Below are 17,614 nucleotides of genomic sequence, written 5' to 3' on the forward strand. Positions count from 1 at the left end.
AAAACAGATGAGAAACTGCAAGTTTTTACCTACCTCTCATCCACTGCAAAGACAATGCATGGTGAAATTTCAGGATGCTATGTGGGGAGGGAATTCTGAACGGGATTTCTAATATGCAGGGCTTCTACATATAAGTAGCAGAAACTATAAATCATGCTCAATAAGAAAAATATATGGAAATAATTTATACAGGTTGCAGACTCTTGCATTTCTTGGTTAACAATTTAAAGTATAACATACTGTGCTATATTGTTTTCATTGGGACTTACTTCCAGGTACGGTGTGCATAGAAGTTCAACCTAAATCATGGGCAAACTAAAGCCCAGGGGCTGGATCCTGCCCAATTGCCTTCTAAATCCGGCCCGCGGAAAGTCCGGGAATCAGCATGTTTTACATGAGTAGAATGTGTCCTTTTATTTAAAATGCATCTCTGGGTTATTTGTGGGGCATAGGAATTCGTTCATTCCCCCCCACCTCAAAATATGGTCCGCCTGCCCCCACAAGGTCTGAGGGACAGTGGACCGGCCCCCTGCTGAAAAAGTTTGCTGACCCCTGGCCTAAATGTATAATATTGTTAGGCATTTGGTAGTAGCTACCTGTTTTGTAAATCTTACTTTTACTTTGTGACAGCAGAGGGCACTCAGTCTGTGTAAAAAAATAAAAGTCCAATAGACTGATTGCAGCATCACAAAATAAAAGGCAGAGCCAAGAAAAAAAAAGATTGGTTGGAAAATGCAAGTAGTAATAATAGTTCATTTTCTTGGCTAATTGGACATTAACAGCCACAAAAGCTCAATAGGACTATTTATTTATTGCAAGGTATTTTGAAGCCACTTTTCTGGGCAAGCCCATCCAAAGAGACTTACAATATTTAAACCCTCCTACAAAGGAACATGGGTGGCGCTGTGGGTTAAACCACAGAGCCTAGGACTTGCCTATCAGAAGGTCAGCGGTTCAAATCCCCGCAATAGGGTGAGCTCCCTTTGCTCAGTCCCTGCTCCTGCCAACCTAGCAGCTCAAAAGCACTTCAAAGTGCAAGTAGATAAAGGGGTACTGCTCCGGCGGGAAGGTAAACAGTGTTTCCGTGTGCTGCTCTGGTTCGCCAGAAGCAGCTTAGTCATGCTGGCCACATGACCCGGAAGCTGTACGCCGCCTCCCTCGGCCAATAAAGTGAGATGAGCGCTGCAACCCCAGAGTCAGCCATGACTGGACCTAATGGTCAGGGGTCCCTTTACCTTTACCTTTTTACAACCTAAGCATAGGATGGAAGGGTTGCCTCCCTGTTAGGTTTTTCAGAGAAGCTCCAAACTCAGCTTTGGGTTCATCAAAGAGCAAGACATGTCTCTTGTCTCTCTGGCTTCCAGCATCAGCAAAAACACCCACACAAAACTCCCTGGTTATTGTTCTGCTACCTTGCAAGTTGATGTTGCTTCCCTCACTTGTTTCTATTGCAACAGGGCCACTTCTTTCTAATGTAAATGTCAGTAATTAAGTGGCCAGCTAAGGCCATTACCTTAGTAAAGGAACTGGTTTGTCTGGTTTCCTCTTATATATTCTGTCTTCACCTACAGAGGATCATGGGTTTGGAAGGGACTCCTGCATATCATCCAGACCAACACGCCCCCCCCCCCAAATATTTTGACAGCATAACCCCCTTTTTTGTTTTCTGGGTTCAACAACAACCAGCACCAAGTTAATGGAGCCAAAAGAAAACCAGGATGCTGTGATGAAGAATATTTTATTTGGACCATAGAAACCTGGGTTTGAATTCCTGCACAGTGCTACTGTATTTTTGCATGTGTTTGCACATTTCATTTCCATACAAACCCTGCACATCCCAACTCTAAGGAAACAATGTTTTATCCAGTAGTGAATAATGGCTTGGGCATTGTCAGTGATGTTGTGGGAAGACGATCTTTGCTACTGCTCAAACATCTGTTTACAAAAAAGCTGGATGGTTGCTCTACAGCAGACAAGAAGCCCATCATTCATTTGCCAAATGAGATTTGCACAGGAGATGGAAATTAATTAGTGTCAAGGCAGTCTGGAATAGTTCCTTTCCAGTTCCTTCTTGGCAGCAACCTCTGCTAAAATGTGGAGTCCTATGAGCCTGGTACCATGTCTGCAATACACCCAATAACCAAACAATAGCTCAATCAATCAAGGTTCCTTCAGAGACTTCAGCCATGTAATAGACAGATGTAGCAGTCAATACAGAAATGTTTTTTTTTAATAAATACAATAAAATAAACATACTAGTTTCTCCCATGACACATCTTAAGGGGTTTTTGACAGAGTTTTTCATATTTTGCAGTTCTGCGCAAGCAGCAATATTAGCCTTGGAGGCATAATTCAGCATCCTGAGAACCTCATGTTTCATTATTTACTTACATTAAATTAAAACAAGTTTCTAGCCCTTCATAAACCACATTCCCTTGGAGATAACGTGTTGGGGGCCTGCGTCGTCATGGGCAGGGTCATGCTTATGCGAATCATAATTTACAGCAACAGTAGTAATAGTCATAGTTCTTGCAGCAGCGTAGCATTGGTTGCTGGTGCCCAGAACAGACCAGCTGCCAATGCCACCAGAGCCACCCTGCTCCTGAGTCAAGCAGGGCCATGCTGTGCTGCCTTGCCTTCCTGCACAGGGGGGAGCCTGGCTGGCTGATGCAGTCCTATTTTTAAAAATATATTTATTTATTTATTTATTTTTCCGCAAAAAGAATAAAACATCACATCAATACAAGACATCAAAAGCCGTTACCAGTATACATCAAAGAAAAAAAGAAAGAAAAAGGAGAAAAAAGATTTAAAAAACAAAAACTCCAATTTTTAAATTCGTGTTTACAAAACTTTCTTTCCTGACTTCTTCACACCTCCCTTTTTTGTATTCCTCTTTATCTAATCAGATACAGCAAATCCTTATCCTCCTTCAAAAACTCATTTCAAATTATTATGATCACTTCTATTATGTCTCCAATCTTTCCTTCTTATAATTAAACACCTTTAGCATATTGTTTACTTTTAACATAATATAACCTTATTCTTTCACCCTTTTTCAATTTACGTTTTTGCATACTTTTTTAACACTGTATCACTAATGCCGTATTATTTTCATATCCAACATCATTTTAGCATTCATACACCTTACAGTATTTCTGCAGATAGTTTTTAAATTTCTTCCAGTCCTCTTCCATCACTTCTTCTCCCAGATCTCGGATTCTGCCAGTCGTTTCTGCCAATTCCATGTAGTTTATTACTTGCATCTGCCATTCTTCCCGGGTGGGCAAATCTTGTGTCTTCCAGTACTTTGCGATGAGTATTCTTGCTGCTGTTGTCGCATACATAAAAAATGTTCTATCTTTCTTTTGCACCAATTGGCCGACTATGCCCAAGAGAAAGGCCTCTGGTTTCTTAGGGAAGGTATATTTAAATACCTTTTTCCGTTCATTATAGATCATCTCCCAGAAAGCCTTAATCTTCGGGCACATCCACCAAAGGTGAAAGAATGTACCCTCAGTTTCTTTACATTTCCAGCATTTGTTATCAGGCAGGTGATAAATTTTTGCAAGCTTGACTGGGGTCATGTACCACCCATAAATCATTTTCATAATATTCTCTCTTAAGGCATTACATGCCGTAAACTTCATACCGGTGGTCCACAACTTTTCCCAGTCAGCAAACATAATGTTATGACCAATGTCATAATGTTATGACGCAGTCCTTAGCAAGTGATTCCCCGCAACGCCTGCACTGGGGTCACCCCACTGGGGTTTCCTTCCCTCCCTGCCCACTCACTGTGCACCTGAACTGCTGTGCCACCTTCACCAGGGCAGAGTAGGGATCCTGTGGAAGCCAGCTCCTGCCTGGGGGACCTGGTTGCACCCCCTCAGAATTTTGTGCCCAGGGCCATGGCCCGCCTGCCCCCCATGCTACCCCATTATGTCCTTGTACTCTTTCCATCCTCCCCACTCCTGAAAGCCTTTTGGCAATGCCTGCTTTTTTGCTGCTGTGCTTTGACTTTATATGGATTTATTAATTTTCCTAGCTGTTCCATGATTTTGCCTTCTGATGTTAATGGCTAACTGTGATCTACCTTAAGTTTCAGAAAGGTGGGGTAGAAATAGTTTACATAAACAAATGGAACCCTATGCAAATAGTATGAGCAGGAAGTGGGGCTCAATAGCAACTGATGCTCTTCGGTGACTGCAGCAATCTTATCATCTGGACCACCTGGGGTTGGATGCTGTACGTGCCACATCTGGGCATAGAAAAGAAGAAGGATCAGTCAAGTTAGTGGCAAATCCAGAATATGGTCCATTGAAATAGACAACTCCTCAGCCCCAAATTCTTGGGAGCATGCTACTCATTGCTAGAAGATATTATTGAGGTCAAAAACGTAAGCAAGAAGCAATTATAATAACAGGTCAAATGAATAAGCAGCTCTCTCTAGTTCATAGAGAGAGCCTATACCCCCTATAAAAAAGGGAAGAAGCTAAATATAACCAATTCAGCAATTGACTAATTATTCCACAATTGCCCATCATAATACCAGCCTTTTAAGCATCTTTAAGTATGGACTAGCACCTATAAAACAATGATAGGATAATGATCGTGGGACTCAGTTGCTGACAGCTTGCAGTGGCTGGATGAATTTTGATCCTGAAAAAGTAATTGATGCAGCCTAGGTGTAAACAGAAACAGAAACCAATACTGTGCAGAGAAGCCAATAAATCTAACTCCCTATAAACCTGATGCACTCACCTTTATTATTGATCATTTTTCATCACTGGCCTGTCTAATGGGAGTTAAGGCTGCATTTCCGCGTACACGTATTTGGTGTACACATCATTGCAGTGAAACATATTTCCACGTAAACAAACATAGGACCAGTTTGCAGATGTGTCTAGGAGGGTTCCCCCACTGCACCCCACCAGGATCTGTTTCCTAAAAAGCTCCTAATGAAAATGTTAAAATGACTGGCTTGTACTGTGTGGTAAAAAAGGAGTTCCTGTTGCAGCTGCAGGCTAGCTACCTCAGCCAAGAGCTGAAATGCCACAATAATGGCCACAAAGGGCTCTGAAACCAGATTGCCTTTCCCATATATAGTGGTACCTCGGGTTACAGATGCTTCAGGTTACAGACACTTCGGGTTACAAACTCCACTAACCAGAAAGTTGTTGCTCCAGGTTAAGAACTTTGCCCCAGGATAAGAACGGAAATCACACGCCAGCAGTGCAGCGGCAGCGGGAGGCCCCATTAGCGAAAGTGCGCCTCAGGTTAAGAACCGTTTCAGGTTAAGAATGGACCTCTGGAACAAATTAAGTTCTTAACCTGTGGTACCACTGTATATTCAAACAATCTCCATTATGGATCCATTAGATCACTGAGATATTGGAGCAAGCCTTCTTAGTTGTGCCATGAGACCAGCAAAAAGCTACCAGTTAAATGTGCAATTTTTACACCTGTATCCAGAGACATTCATTTTTGCACAACATTTGTGGGGAAGTTATACATCACATTAAACAGTTGTTATACCACACTTTCCAGCTAATTGTCCCATCACTTTCCATGATGGAAAAAGCCCCATTTTTGGAGGGAGTTAGATTTATTGCACAAGTGCACCAAATCAACTGTAATTTCACAACCTGAATTTGTCAGGTGACTGAATACCACTCAAAAGTACTGACAATCTGGAAGCACCCTCTGATATAGTGTAGCTCAGAGAGAGAGAGAGAGAGAGAGAGAGAGAGAGAGAGAGAGAGAGAGATTCTTTGAGGCTAATGCAACACTGTATTTTTTCCATGCACTTACACTGATTTAAATAAATCTGTTCTTTTAATTCAATGTTTTTGTCTAGCCACAGTATCTGCAACCTAGCCATTTTCCCAGGCTCACAACTGAAAAGGAAATGGCAGCTTGGACAGCTATAAACAAGTGGTTGTTTACAAAGACTCTTTCCACTCTTGTATATTGCGAAGGCAAAAATGAAATAAATAAATGTACAAATAAGGTGCTTTTAAAAGGGGAAGTGGTGGTGTCACTACCTAGGTGTAAATCATTTGAAAGGTTCCCTCCCAGCTTCAGCTTCCTCAAAAGCAGCCCACAGTTGTTGATTTTAAATATAAATAAAACTGGATTTTAACCCTACTGATGCTGTTCACCAAAGGCAGATAATTTCTGTGTCCATTAGTTTATTAAATTTATATCTCACCTTTCGTGGAGCTCTAGGGGGCATACATAAAATTCCCAGGCATTTTCCCATCTTGACACTGCTTAGTTTCAACAAAATTGTTGCACCGTGTGCCTTCAGATATGGGAATACTTAATTATATTATTATTATGGTTTGGAGGAAGGTTCCTACTGTGGATGATTGCCGCTTGAGAATTTCAGGCCCCACACTCCTGTGGGTGCACAAAGCTGGTTAAGCCTTTCCGTTGTCGTCATCCACACAAGGACAACAAACTGCTTATTGCAATAATAACTAGATACACGCAGCACTATTAATAGAACGTTCTTTATTAAGTAACAATTGTACCCAAACATGCTACAAAACAGAAAGGTTACGTTAAGAATCATGGACAAATCAACGCATAAAGGTTTTGTAGCAGATTCATTATTATTATTTTTTGACTGATTGGATGTTCCTTAGATATTAAAATTCATTAAGTTAAAACAGAACAAAACAAGGAGGGCTGTGTAATAGTCAACAATACCAAAATTGTATCAAAATGCAATAGAAGTGCATGAGCTGTTCGACAGTGTAATGGACTCGCTCAGGAGGTTGTGAACTGTCCTTCAGTGGAGAGGCTGGATGGCCATCTGCCATGGACGCTTTAGTTGCAATTCCTGCATTGCAGGGGGTTGGACTAGATGACCCTTGGGGTCCCTTCCACCTCTATGATTCTATGAAATACATATAAGCTTTAAGCATGATTTTGAAAAGTTTAAGAGGTCGGGAGAAGAAATTACCAGTCCGTGTTGGTATCAACCTGCCCTTCCTCCTGTCTTTATTAAAAAGTTTACACACTTGCCACGAGGGCAAAACTCGGGACTATGGTAAAAGAAACAGAAAAACAACAACGATGCCCTAATTTTAGGCATCGTTTTTAGCTGCCAGAGCAAACCGTGTCAGAACAGGTACTTTCATAGCCTGCCTGCCCAAAGTGCTTTGTTCTGCAGGAAGGACAATCTTTGGGCCCTTCCTGGAGCTAGGGAGAAGGTGGGCAGACAGCAGCACAGCCAGGTGATGGGACGGCTGGCGGGGGGGTCAGCAATTCACTGCCACCCATGCCAACCATCGGACTGCCTCTGTTTGCCTAATGGTAGGAGCAGCCCTGGTTGCAGAGCTGTGTGACTGAGAGCAGGAATATAGACACCTGTAGGAGTCCCATCCATAGCACCTTGGCCTCTGGCCAATCAGCTCCCCTGGAAGGCTGCCTATAAAGGAATGTAGACCTTGGCTACATCCCCCACCCTTCATCCAACTTGATTGGCAGCAGAACCCTCTTCCACAGTCACAGGTAGAAATGCCTCTGACTATCCCTGAGAAGAAGAAGAAGAGGAGGAGGAGGAGTTTGGATTTGATATCCCGCTTTATCAATCTCCTTTCCCTTCCTTCCCCACAACAAACACTCTGTGAGGTGAGTGGGGCTGAGAGACTTCAGAGAAGTGTGACTGGCCCAAGGTCACCCAGCAGCTGCATGTGGAGGAGCGGAGACGCGAACCCGGTTCCCCAGATTACGAGTCTACCGCTCTTAACCACTACACCACACTGGCTCTGTACATGCAAATAATTTGCTCTATTACCAAGCTATGGCTCAAGCCGATTTTGATCCATTTTCCCCTTGCCCATATTGTCATTGTTTATACCCTTTCAGATTTGAGTTTCGATTTGGATATTGATTTTTTTAAAAAACCCACTTAAAACACAGCCAATTCTTTCTTCCGTGCTAATATCCTAATGCACAGCCATCAGCTCGGGGATCAGACCCTGCCCAGAATACATTGCTAGAAGAAGGCAGGATTCTCCAGTGCCTCCACCAGTCTCCTTTGGTGATAATTTGGCCCCGTCCAAACACGCTCCTGTTGTGCCCAGTTACAGGTGCCATGACCCTATGACCCTTGGCTATCAGTGCTTCCGTGATGTGCTGAGGGATGCCATCTTCCAAGGACACGAGCCATGCATCCACTGTATAAAAGAAATGCATTCAAGGATTTAAATGGACAAGCAATACTGCAGGAATACTAATCAATTTCACAAATGCCATTCAACCCAAAAGACTTGGATTGAATGAAAGCATTAATTCATAGCTCTAAATCAGGCTTCCTCAACCTCAGCCCTCCAGATGTTTTTGGCCTACAACTCCCATGATCCCTAGCTAGCAGGACCAGTGGTCAGGGATGATGGGAATTGTAGCCTCAAAACATCTAGAGAGCCGAGTTTGAGGAAGCCTGATCTAAGTCATGATCCCTTGAAAGGCAAAAAGAATATTCCAACCCATTTCCACAGGATGTAAAAAAAGAAATGTATCTATGTGTGAGAGAGAAAGAAAGAAAGAAAGAAAGAAAGAAAGAAAGAAAGAAAGAAAGACCTTAGTGTGACATTTGTTATTTGTTGCATCTCTGTCCATATTTGTACCAAACTAGATGCAGAATAAAGCACTTCCCTGTGTTCCTGCATCTGATGAACTACATATTTTAGAATTCCCACAGCTATTAAAATAAGACAAGGTTGTATGGTGTCTGTATGCTCATTATGTGCGTTTAAAAACATGTCTTACCCTTTTTGTCATATTCGACACAAAAACGAGGCACATCCAAAGCCTGTTGTGGATTCATTCCAAATTCCAACATGTTGAGCAGTACCTACAAGGGGTACAGAATGGGGTAAGATGAACAAGGAAAGACAAGCTTCTTACATAAATTTGATACATCCTTAGGAAGTCATCAATTCACAGAGCAGCAACAGCCTGGGCAAAATAGTTTTTTTTTTTTAATGTCTTCACATAAATGATGGAAATCACAACATGACTGACAAAGCAACTGAAGATGAGTAATATTTTATCTTCATTATGAAAAACAAAGACGGTTTCACCGTACTGAAGCAGCACTTCATTTAGGATGTCGATTGTGAAGTTCACTGGATTTTATGCCAGATATGCTGTATTCAGGTATTACTGCATACCCACGTGCAGGTCTCAGAGGTGAGACCTCTGAGGTGCACCAGGTGGAGAGGAAGGCATACAGTTGGGCAAGCCAATGTAAAAAAACAACCACCACCAAGCAAACCCCAAACCCTGAAACAGCCTCAAACACATAAATACTAAATGTTTGCAAACACGCGTCTTAATTATTGATTCTGCACTTGGGCTGCAAAGGATCTTCTGTAGGGTTTGCAAATGACACGCTTACAGAGAAGTATTTGAAAGATGCAGAGGCTCACCTGAACATGCCCCTGTGGCTGCATGAATCCACCCATTACTCCAAAGGAGCACAGAAGCTCCCCTGAATCAGCATCAGTAGCCAGAGCAGGTATAATTGTGTGATATGGCCTCTTCCTAGGTGCCAAGCAGTTTGGGTGACCAGGCTGTAGTGAAAAATTGGCTCCTCTGTTCTAAAAAACAAGTCAGTACAGTAAAAGGCAGAGGTTGGCAAAACTGCCCCGGGGGCATTAATAGGACAATTCCCTAACAATTTATGGAATTACCTAAGGCTATTAATAAAGGTAATAGCAAAAGAAACCTACATACACTGCTAAAATAGCAGCCAGTTACAAATTAAGAAGACGTTACTGCAAAATATACCAGATATACAGTTTTAAAATTAAGGTGAAAAATCGCCAAACTTTGAACCACCTCCCTAGTGTAACCTCCTAGGTAAATATACCTCCCCAAACTACTGCACAGCAAATAAATAAATGACTCCCTCCATTAATGTAGGGACAACCCTTCCCATATTCTACTTATTGTAACAAGATCTGATCTGATTTGATTTAATTTAATGTAAATAACATTTTAAAGCCAAACAGGATATGAAATAGCAATATTATATACTGGATAGCACTGTGTGCCAATTAATATTAAAGCAATCTTTCTCTCTCCACTATGGATGGAGGAGAAATTCATTTCAATTTTTATCTCAAGATGAATCTACTTTGTACTTTCTGAAACAATGTGCAAACCGAAACACAGCTATTGTTTGATATTTGCACTCCTCCCTATTTTTCAATGCAGCTCTCCAATCAAACAATATTTAAAATGCATATACAGTAGTACCTCGGGTTATGAACAGTCCTGCTTATGAACGCTTTGGGTTACGAACTCCACAAACCCATAAGTAGGTGTCCCGGGATGCGAACTGCCCCGGGTTGCGAATGCAATCTGCTTCCGGGGCCGAAGGAGGCCTTTTAGGCAATGCGCACCTCGGGTTAAGAACGCTTCGGGTTAAGAACAGACTTCCGGAACAAATTAAGTTTGTAACCCAAGGTACCACTGCATCAGGGGCAAATTTGTATTGGTAAAAATTACATACAAAATGCATGGTATTAGGGGAAATTGCTTGTAAACATGTGTACATTAGACAAAACAGCATATAAAAATGTGTTTATCATGAGAAATTCTCGTTAAAATGCTCATGAATTTTCATGAGGATCGTTAAAAAAATATTTGCAGTTTGCTGCAAAATGTGGAGAACTGAATTTAAGAGGGGGAGAAGCAAAAGTGACAGATCTTTCCATTCCCGCATGCACACACGCTTGAAAGTATTTTCTCACTTGTAATGTAAATCCACAGCCATCTGGTACCAGCCCTGTGCCAAATCCCATATAGTTGCTGTTAATGAAAGAGCAGGCATTGCCTTGGGTATCCACCACTGTGAAGTAAACAGTGTCACTTCCAACCGGAAAAGGATTTCCTTGATTATATTTAGCAGTTGCCCTGAAGGAAACAACAACAACTCAATAACTTCACACAGAAAAAAAGTCATAAACCCAAATATCTGATTTCATAGGGTTTTTTTCTGAGAAGAACCTCCCCAGAGCCCAAAGAAGATGTCAGTGAGGGTGGTGGAAGCCCCAAAAAGATGGGAGGCGCAGCGGGGCTTTGTTTCAGTTGCTCAGCCTCCCCACCTAACAGCTGACACATGGGGTAGCGCAGCCACAGCCGCCACTTCCTTATGCTGCCTCCAGCTGGCCCCAATCCATTTTGGTTTGGATTGAAGACACAGCAGAAGGGGACATGTTTATAGGGTGCTCCCCATTTCACATAATTTTACTTATGTGTACGGGGGCCCAGAACATTAACCCCTGCACAAGTGGGGAGTTCACCTGTAAGCCGGTTTAAACAAGGTGTGCTTATTTATAAAGAAGAAGAAGAGTTTGGATTTGATATCCCGCTTTATCACTATCCTAAGGAGTCTCAAAGCGGCTAACAATCTCCTTTCCTTCCTCCTCCACAACAAACACTCTGTGAGGTGAGTGAGGCTGAGAGACTTCAGAGAAGCCCAAGGTCACCCAGCAGCTGCATGTGGAGGAGTGGGGAATCGAACCCGGTTCACCAGATTACGAGACCACCGCTCTTAACCACTACACCACACTGGTGTACATTACATTACATCCCATTGTGCTCATGTTGCGTTTGTGGGCTTCACTTTCGAGCATCTGGTTGGCCTTTGTGAGAACAGAGGATGTTTCTTCTTACTTTCTTAATGAGCCCAGATGCAGTAACGCCTGTGACCGTGCAAGTTTTATGTTAGTAGAATAGAGATTGTAGCTTCACTCACAAGCAACCTTGCATCAAGTTCCTAGTGAAATTCCCTGCTCCCTCCCCCTGGTAATGTTCAGCTGAAATAGCAAATAGCATGTCACAGAAAGATAAAGCAGAAGTGACACAGGAAAGGAACAGTGCCTCTAAGTCTTTTTATGGTCAGGTAATACCAGATCAAATAAGGGGTTACCACATTATTTTATGAGGTGAAACCCAAACACAACGCTGCCAACAAATTTAAACAAACATTTTTATCTAAAGTACACAATAGGAGGCTAACACACATGGGTACTTTAAAAATGCCACATACATATAATCAGGTATGCCCTACTCTAGGTACTTAGTCCCTTGGGTTTTCAAGGCCTGTTGTTTTCTAAGCATATGACTGAAGACATGGCGGGACTTAGCTATACAGCTGCAAATAAAACGTTTTAAGTATGTTTTAAGTGCAATATACAATGTGACACTAGACGGCAATGGTGAGCCTTATGGAGAATTTAATGTATTTTTTAAATCACTTTTTTAATAATAATAAAAAAGCATTTTCTGAACTTTTTTTATATGTGTGTAGAATCCACCTTGGTGTTGTGGGCATGAAGGCTCACCAATTTACAACAGTGAGAAGTTTGTTTATCTAACATTAATCTCAGGGTCGTGGGTTTGAGCCCTGCATTGGGATCCCATCCTAGCAACATTTTTTGCATGGATTTCTGAATAGGCATTCCTCCCTGCAACAGCATACTCAAGTGGTGAGTGCCAATATTTATGTAGCCAGGGTTACTGAGAAGCAAGAAATAGGTTCATGGAAGAGGCATAAAACCCCAAATAGCCCAATGAAGATAGTGCAGGTGCAATAACTCTGTGTAATAACCACAGAATGTTGAGTGTTGGTTGGAAAGGGAAAATGGTGGTATTTAGAGTGGAACACACCAGTTAGGAGGTAATAAATAGCAGGCTTGAACCCTGATCAGAAGCAATTCTCCCCTCACACGTACATACACACTTCCACTTGCTTCCATACAAATAAACAAATGCCCACAAGCATTCTGCAGTTTTCGTCAGGCTCTCCTATAATAATTTATCTTTCGCCTGAATGCCTCACCCAAACTAGGTAATGCATCGCCATGACTTCATAGGCTGGGGTCCAAAGAACTGTGCAACTATTTCTGGATGCTTACAAAAGTTTGGGCTCGAGTTGCCCATTCCACAAAAGCCACTTTCAAACTGAACGGGTTTTCAAAAGCAAGCTTCTGATATTGTGTTGCAGCCTGCTGTTCAAAGAAAAATGTCAAAAATCCCACTGGGCATGCCCAAATGCCTGAAATAACTCTTTGGATCCTGGCCACTGCAAATAAAAGAGGGCTATAATCTGATGTGTAAACATCAAGAAGACAGCAGCTACTTTGAAAGAAAGCCAAGGCCAAAGAAAACAACTGTTCCATATTTCAGGATCAGAACACTATAGAAGTACACAGGTTAGAGCTTTAGAGACTAGATACGTGGAGACCAGCGTTCAAATCCCTGCTCAGTCATGAAGCTCACTGGATAACACTGGGCCAGTCACCAACCCTCAGCTGAAGTTACCTCACTGAGTAGTGGTGAGAATAGAGACGTTTAAGTCACCTTGAGAGCCTTGGAGGGGAGGTGGAAGATCAATGCAATAAGAAATAAATACAAGCAGTCAAGAGATGACCCCTTACCTCTGTAAATCTATCAGCTTCGAACGGTCTCTGGCATAAGGTTTGGAAAGGAGCTTTGTTGTGGGTACAGCTACCTTTTCTGGATCTGCACAGAACCATAAAGTATCGGCAAAGCTAACTTTGACAGCTTCAATGAGGATGTGCAAATAGTAAGCAGTATTATGGCCCATTTCTAGAAAAGTAAACCAGCACAAGCATCAGGTCAAAAGAATCACTCACCCATGAAAACTACAATTGACTACACAAGTAATAATTGCACTGAATTCATTCACAGACTATGTTCTAGATAGAAGGGCCTAAGATACATTGCAGTATGTGGAGCGCGCCAAAGGGAGAAATATAACATTTATTTTCTGCCTCTATTCTCTTCCTCCTTCACCATCCACATTTGGCTATGTACACATTATTGGTTTAAAATGCAGTGAGGCCATTTTATCACCTGTGTTTCTAATCACCTTTGCACATTGTTGTGCATATCAGTTTGGCTGGATGTGCCTCCAAGTCGTCCACTGTCTGTTCATGTGGGTTTTGAAATCTAATAGGTAAAGGTAAAGGGGGCCCCGACCATTAGGTCCAGTCGTGACCTACTCTGGGGTTGTGGCGCTCATCTCGCTTTATAGGCTGTGGGAGCCAGCGTACAGCTTCTGGGTCATGTAGCCAGCATGGCTAAGCTGCTTCTGGCAAACCAGAGCAGTGCACAGAAACGCCATTTACCTTCCTGCTGGAGCAGTACCTATTTATCTACTTGCACTTTGACATGCTTTCAAACTGCTAGGTTGGCAGGAGCAGGGACCGAGCAATGGGAACTCACCCCGTCGTGGGGATTCGAACCGCCAACCTTCTGATCAGCAAGTCCTAGGCTCTGTAGTTTAACCCACAATGCCACCCGCGTCCCTTTGAAATCTAATAGAACACATCAAAATGCAGTATTCCTCAAGAAACTGCAGGATAGATGTGGATTGTGGCAAATGTCATGTGCAGAGTGAATGTGAGTGTGTACACAACTACTGCCTTGCCCTCCCTCCCTCCCCCTGAACCCCCCACTCCTTTTCCTCCCCAGTCTCCTTTCTGCATCCTGAACATGTTTCATCTCATGTGCTCCTGAGCAATATCACCTCCAAGACCCCGGGACTCTTCCAGCAGCCAGCGCTTCAAGCTAGAGGGCATTCGCTGGAAACAATGGTTTGAGGGCTATTGTGTGACAAGTTTGCAGAGTTTGGATTGCTCAGCTAAAAGTGTCTTGAGACAAAATGGTGATGCAGAGTGAACAGAAAACATTCACACTTCCTATCCTGTTATTTATTTTGGTACATAAAAAAGGTAAAGTCACCTGCAATTTAAAAAACAACAACAATTAACAATTAGTGCAGTGACTAACAGCAGCTTTAGTTTCGAATGGAGGCTTTTCTTCTCCTAAAGCTGAAACAATTGGAATGTTTCTTCCCCTTCCCAAGAAGTAATAGGACTTTTTTTTAGATGCTGGTCATACCTTTCAAGTTGAAATTTTCTAAAATGTTCAGAGCTAATAGCGCTGTTATTCCTTGCCCATTCGGAGGGATCTCCCATACATTCAGACCCTGGAGAAGAAATAGTGGTCACTTCTCACACACTGAACACCAGAAAAGGAACAATAAAGAAAAGGAAAACTTTCCATGCAAGACACTGATGATTTTCAGTATAAAAGTCTTTCCTGCATTGCTGAATCAAGACCAAGACTGTGTACACACAAAACATTTAAAGCACCGTACATTTAAAGTTTGTTAAGGGTGCTGGGAGTTGTAGCTCTGTGAGGGGTCAGTGACTGTTCTCAGAATTCTTTTTTGGGGTATGATTTAAAAGGTAAAGGGACCCCTGACCATTAGGTCCAGTCATGACTGACTCTGGGGTTGTGGCGCTCATCTTGCTTTATTGGCCGAGGGAGCCGGCGTACAGCTTCCGGATCATGTGGCCAGCATGACTAAGCTGCTTCTGGCGAACCAGAGCAGCACACTGAAACGCTGTTTACCTTCCTGCCGCACTACTTGCACTTTGATGTGCTTTCGAACTGCTAGGTTGGCAGAAGCAGGGACCGAGCAACAGGAGCTCATCCCATCACAGGGATTCGAACTGCCAACCTTCTGATCAGCAAGTCCTAGGCTCTGTGGTTTAACCCACAGCACCACCCGCGTCCCTTGGGGTATGATTTAAATGCATGTAAATGCAGTAGCATATAGCAGAGGTGACTTCTGTAATTTGGCAAGCAACTTCACTTAAGTATGCAGTGGTTCAAAGCTCGGTTCCCAAATGCCTCTGTTATCATATGTTTCGGTTCCCGAACGCCGAAAACCCAGATGTAAATGATCCAGTTTCCAACCATTTTTCGGAACCCGAACGTCTGACACGGCTTTCACTTGAGTGCAAGAAGCTCTTGCAACCAATGAGAAGCCGTGCCTCAGTTGTTGAACATTTCAGAAGCTGAACAGCCTTCCAGAACGGATTATGTTTGACATCCAAGGCTTGACTGTATACTATTTTAAATAAGTTTGATTTGCTCCCATACCGTCACCACACAAATGCTTTCTTATAACAACTGCCCTCATCTACATCCAATTCTTAAAGCTAAAAAAACATTTCCAGACCATTTCATATGCATAGTATATTTGCTTGTGGGAAACAATAAGGGAAAAGTCATAGTTCAATGATCAAGCATCTGTTTTGCATAAAGAGACCCAGGTTCAAATCCTGCCCCAGAACTGAAATCTACTGCTGCCAGTCAGGGTTAACAAAGGCAGATCAATGGCCTGACTCAGCATATGGCAGCTTCCTACATTCCTAATATATCTTTCAAAAAATGTTTCAGAAATACTTAACTAGAGTGAAAGCAATGACACAAGATTTTCGAAGGACTATGGGTCTGAGTGAAGATACATAAATAACACATGTATATTTAACTTTTGCTTCTTTGTTTAAACACATTACTCATTGTTCTCTCTCTCTCTCTCTCTGTGTGTGTGTGTGTGTGTGTGTGTGTGTAAACATCCAACATGACTAATAGGTTTATTAGTAAGTATGGGCTTAGAAAGGTACTATTATTAGCGGTACTGGAATGGCACGAGTGCAAAACGTGACACACCTTCACTAATAATATGGTATCTGAGCTTCTCCTTTTCTTATGTGGGAACTCTGGCATCACAAGTTCCTCAGGCACAGACACTCTCAGAACTGCCCTGAAATTATTTGACACTTGTGAGTGTCGCACAGGTATCCATACCTGATGACGTTTTACTTGCAGTGTAAAGAGCTTTGACCAGGTTATATAAATGCGGGATTGCAATGTCTCTCCTTTCCCCGCTAGCCAGTCAGAAAGGGGTTCCAGAGGTTTTGCCACTCAGTGATGTATGTCTATGTGCAAACATCTCTTGTTTGATTCATGATTTCTTTCCATACTGCCGCTCACCTGTGCTGTGTGTTAAGAGATGGACTTCTTAACAACCAGGTAGAGGCTTGAAAAGGGTTAAACACCAGCTTCTGAATACTACAGGAGTTTTAGACTGCAATCATCTACTACAAACCTATCGGGGAGTAAAGACCCATTGAACTCAACATTTCACTTAAGTGGGTTGCCTTGGACTATACCAATTTTCTGAGCACTGGGCCATGTGGCAGAGCTCTATTTATTTCAATTTCAACAGCAAGCATCAACCAGTTTTCCGTATTTCTGCAGCAATTTGGTGTTTTGTTTTGTTTTTTTAAAAATCCATTGGCATTTTGGTGCACTTTTCTCATAAATTTCTCTCTGTCTGCAGTTTTAACTAATATACATTTAGTATATCTGTCTGCAGTTTTAACTAATATACAACTAATTTCACATTTTTTGGAAGCAATTTTCCAAATACTGTATAATGCTTTTTGTATATTATTTTCCCCAATATTTGCATTTTATGTGCATTTCCCTTTAATATATATTTTTTTGTAAACACTGCTTGGTTGGAGAACTGCATCACAAAATGTGAATAAGTGAAAATTTCAAAGGATAGCTTTGCGTCTTCTTTTGGAAAGTGTGGGTTTGACTTTAAATGTGAACAGAACTGAAATTCTCCCTCCCTCCTAGTGCAGAGCATCTACAGAACTAACTAATTAAGCTTGTATTGGGGAAGTACATGTTTCTA

General features: G+C 42.1%; 1 protein-coding gene across 7 annotated transcripts in view; it reads right to left on the reverse strand.

Moving 5' to 3' along the window:
- Positions 1-7,917: 7,917 nt before the first annotated feature.
- LOC310844844 (glutathione hydrolase-like YwrD proenzyme) overlaps positions 7,918-17,614 on the reverse strand; it is a 33,237-nt gene continuing 23,540 nt past the window's right edge. For all 7 annotated transcript variants that reach the window (XM_083739502.1, XM_083739500.1, XM_083739501.1 and 4 more), the window contains 6 exons: positions 14,956-15,043; positions 13,467-13,638; positions 10,776-10,938; positions 9,447-9,617; positions 8,785-8,869; positions 7,918-8,192 (listed from right to left, as the gene is read on the reverse strand). In XM_083739502.1, the coding sequence (XP_083595628.1) occupies positions 7,954-8,192; positions 8,785-8,869; positions 9,447-9,617; positions 10,776-10,938; positions 13,467-13,638; positions 14,956-15,043 (918 nt within the window). In that variant the 3' untranslated portion in view covers positions 7,918-7,953. The remainder of the gene's footprint in view (positions 8,193-8,784; positions 8,870-9,446; positions 9,618-10,775; positions 10,939-13,466; positions 13,639-14,955; positions 15,044-17,614) is intronic.

Source organism: Podarcis gaigeae, assembly GCF_964106915.1.
Source record: "Podarcis gaigeae genome assembly, chromosome: 5".
Classification (NCBI taxonomy): Eukaryota; Metazoa; Chordata; class Lepidosauria; order Squamata; family Lacertidae; genus Podarcis; species Podarcis gaigeae.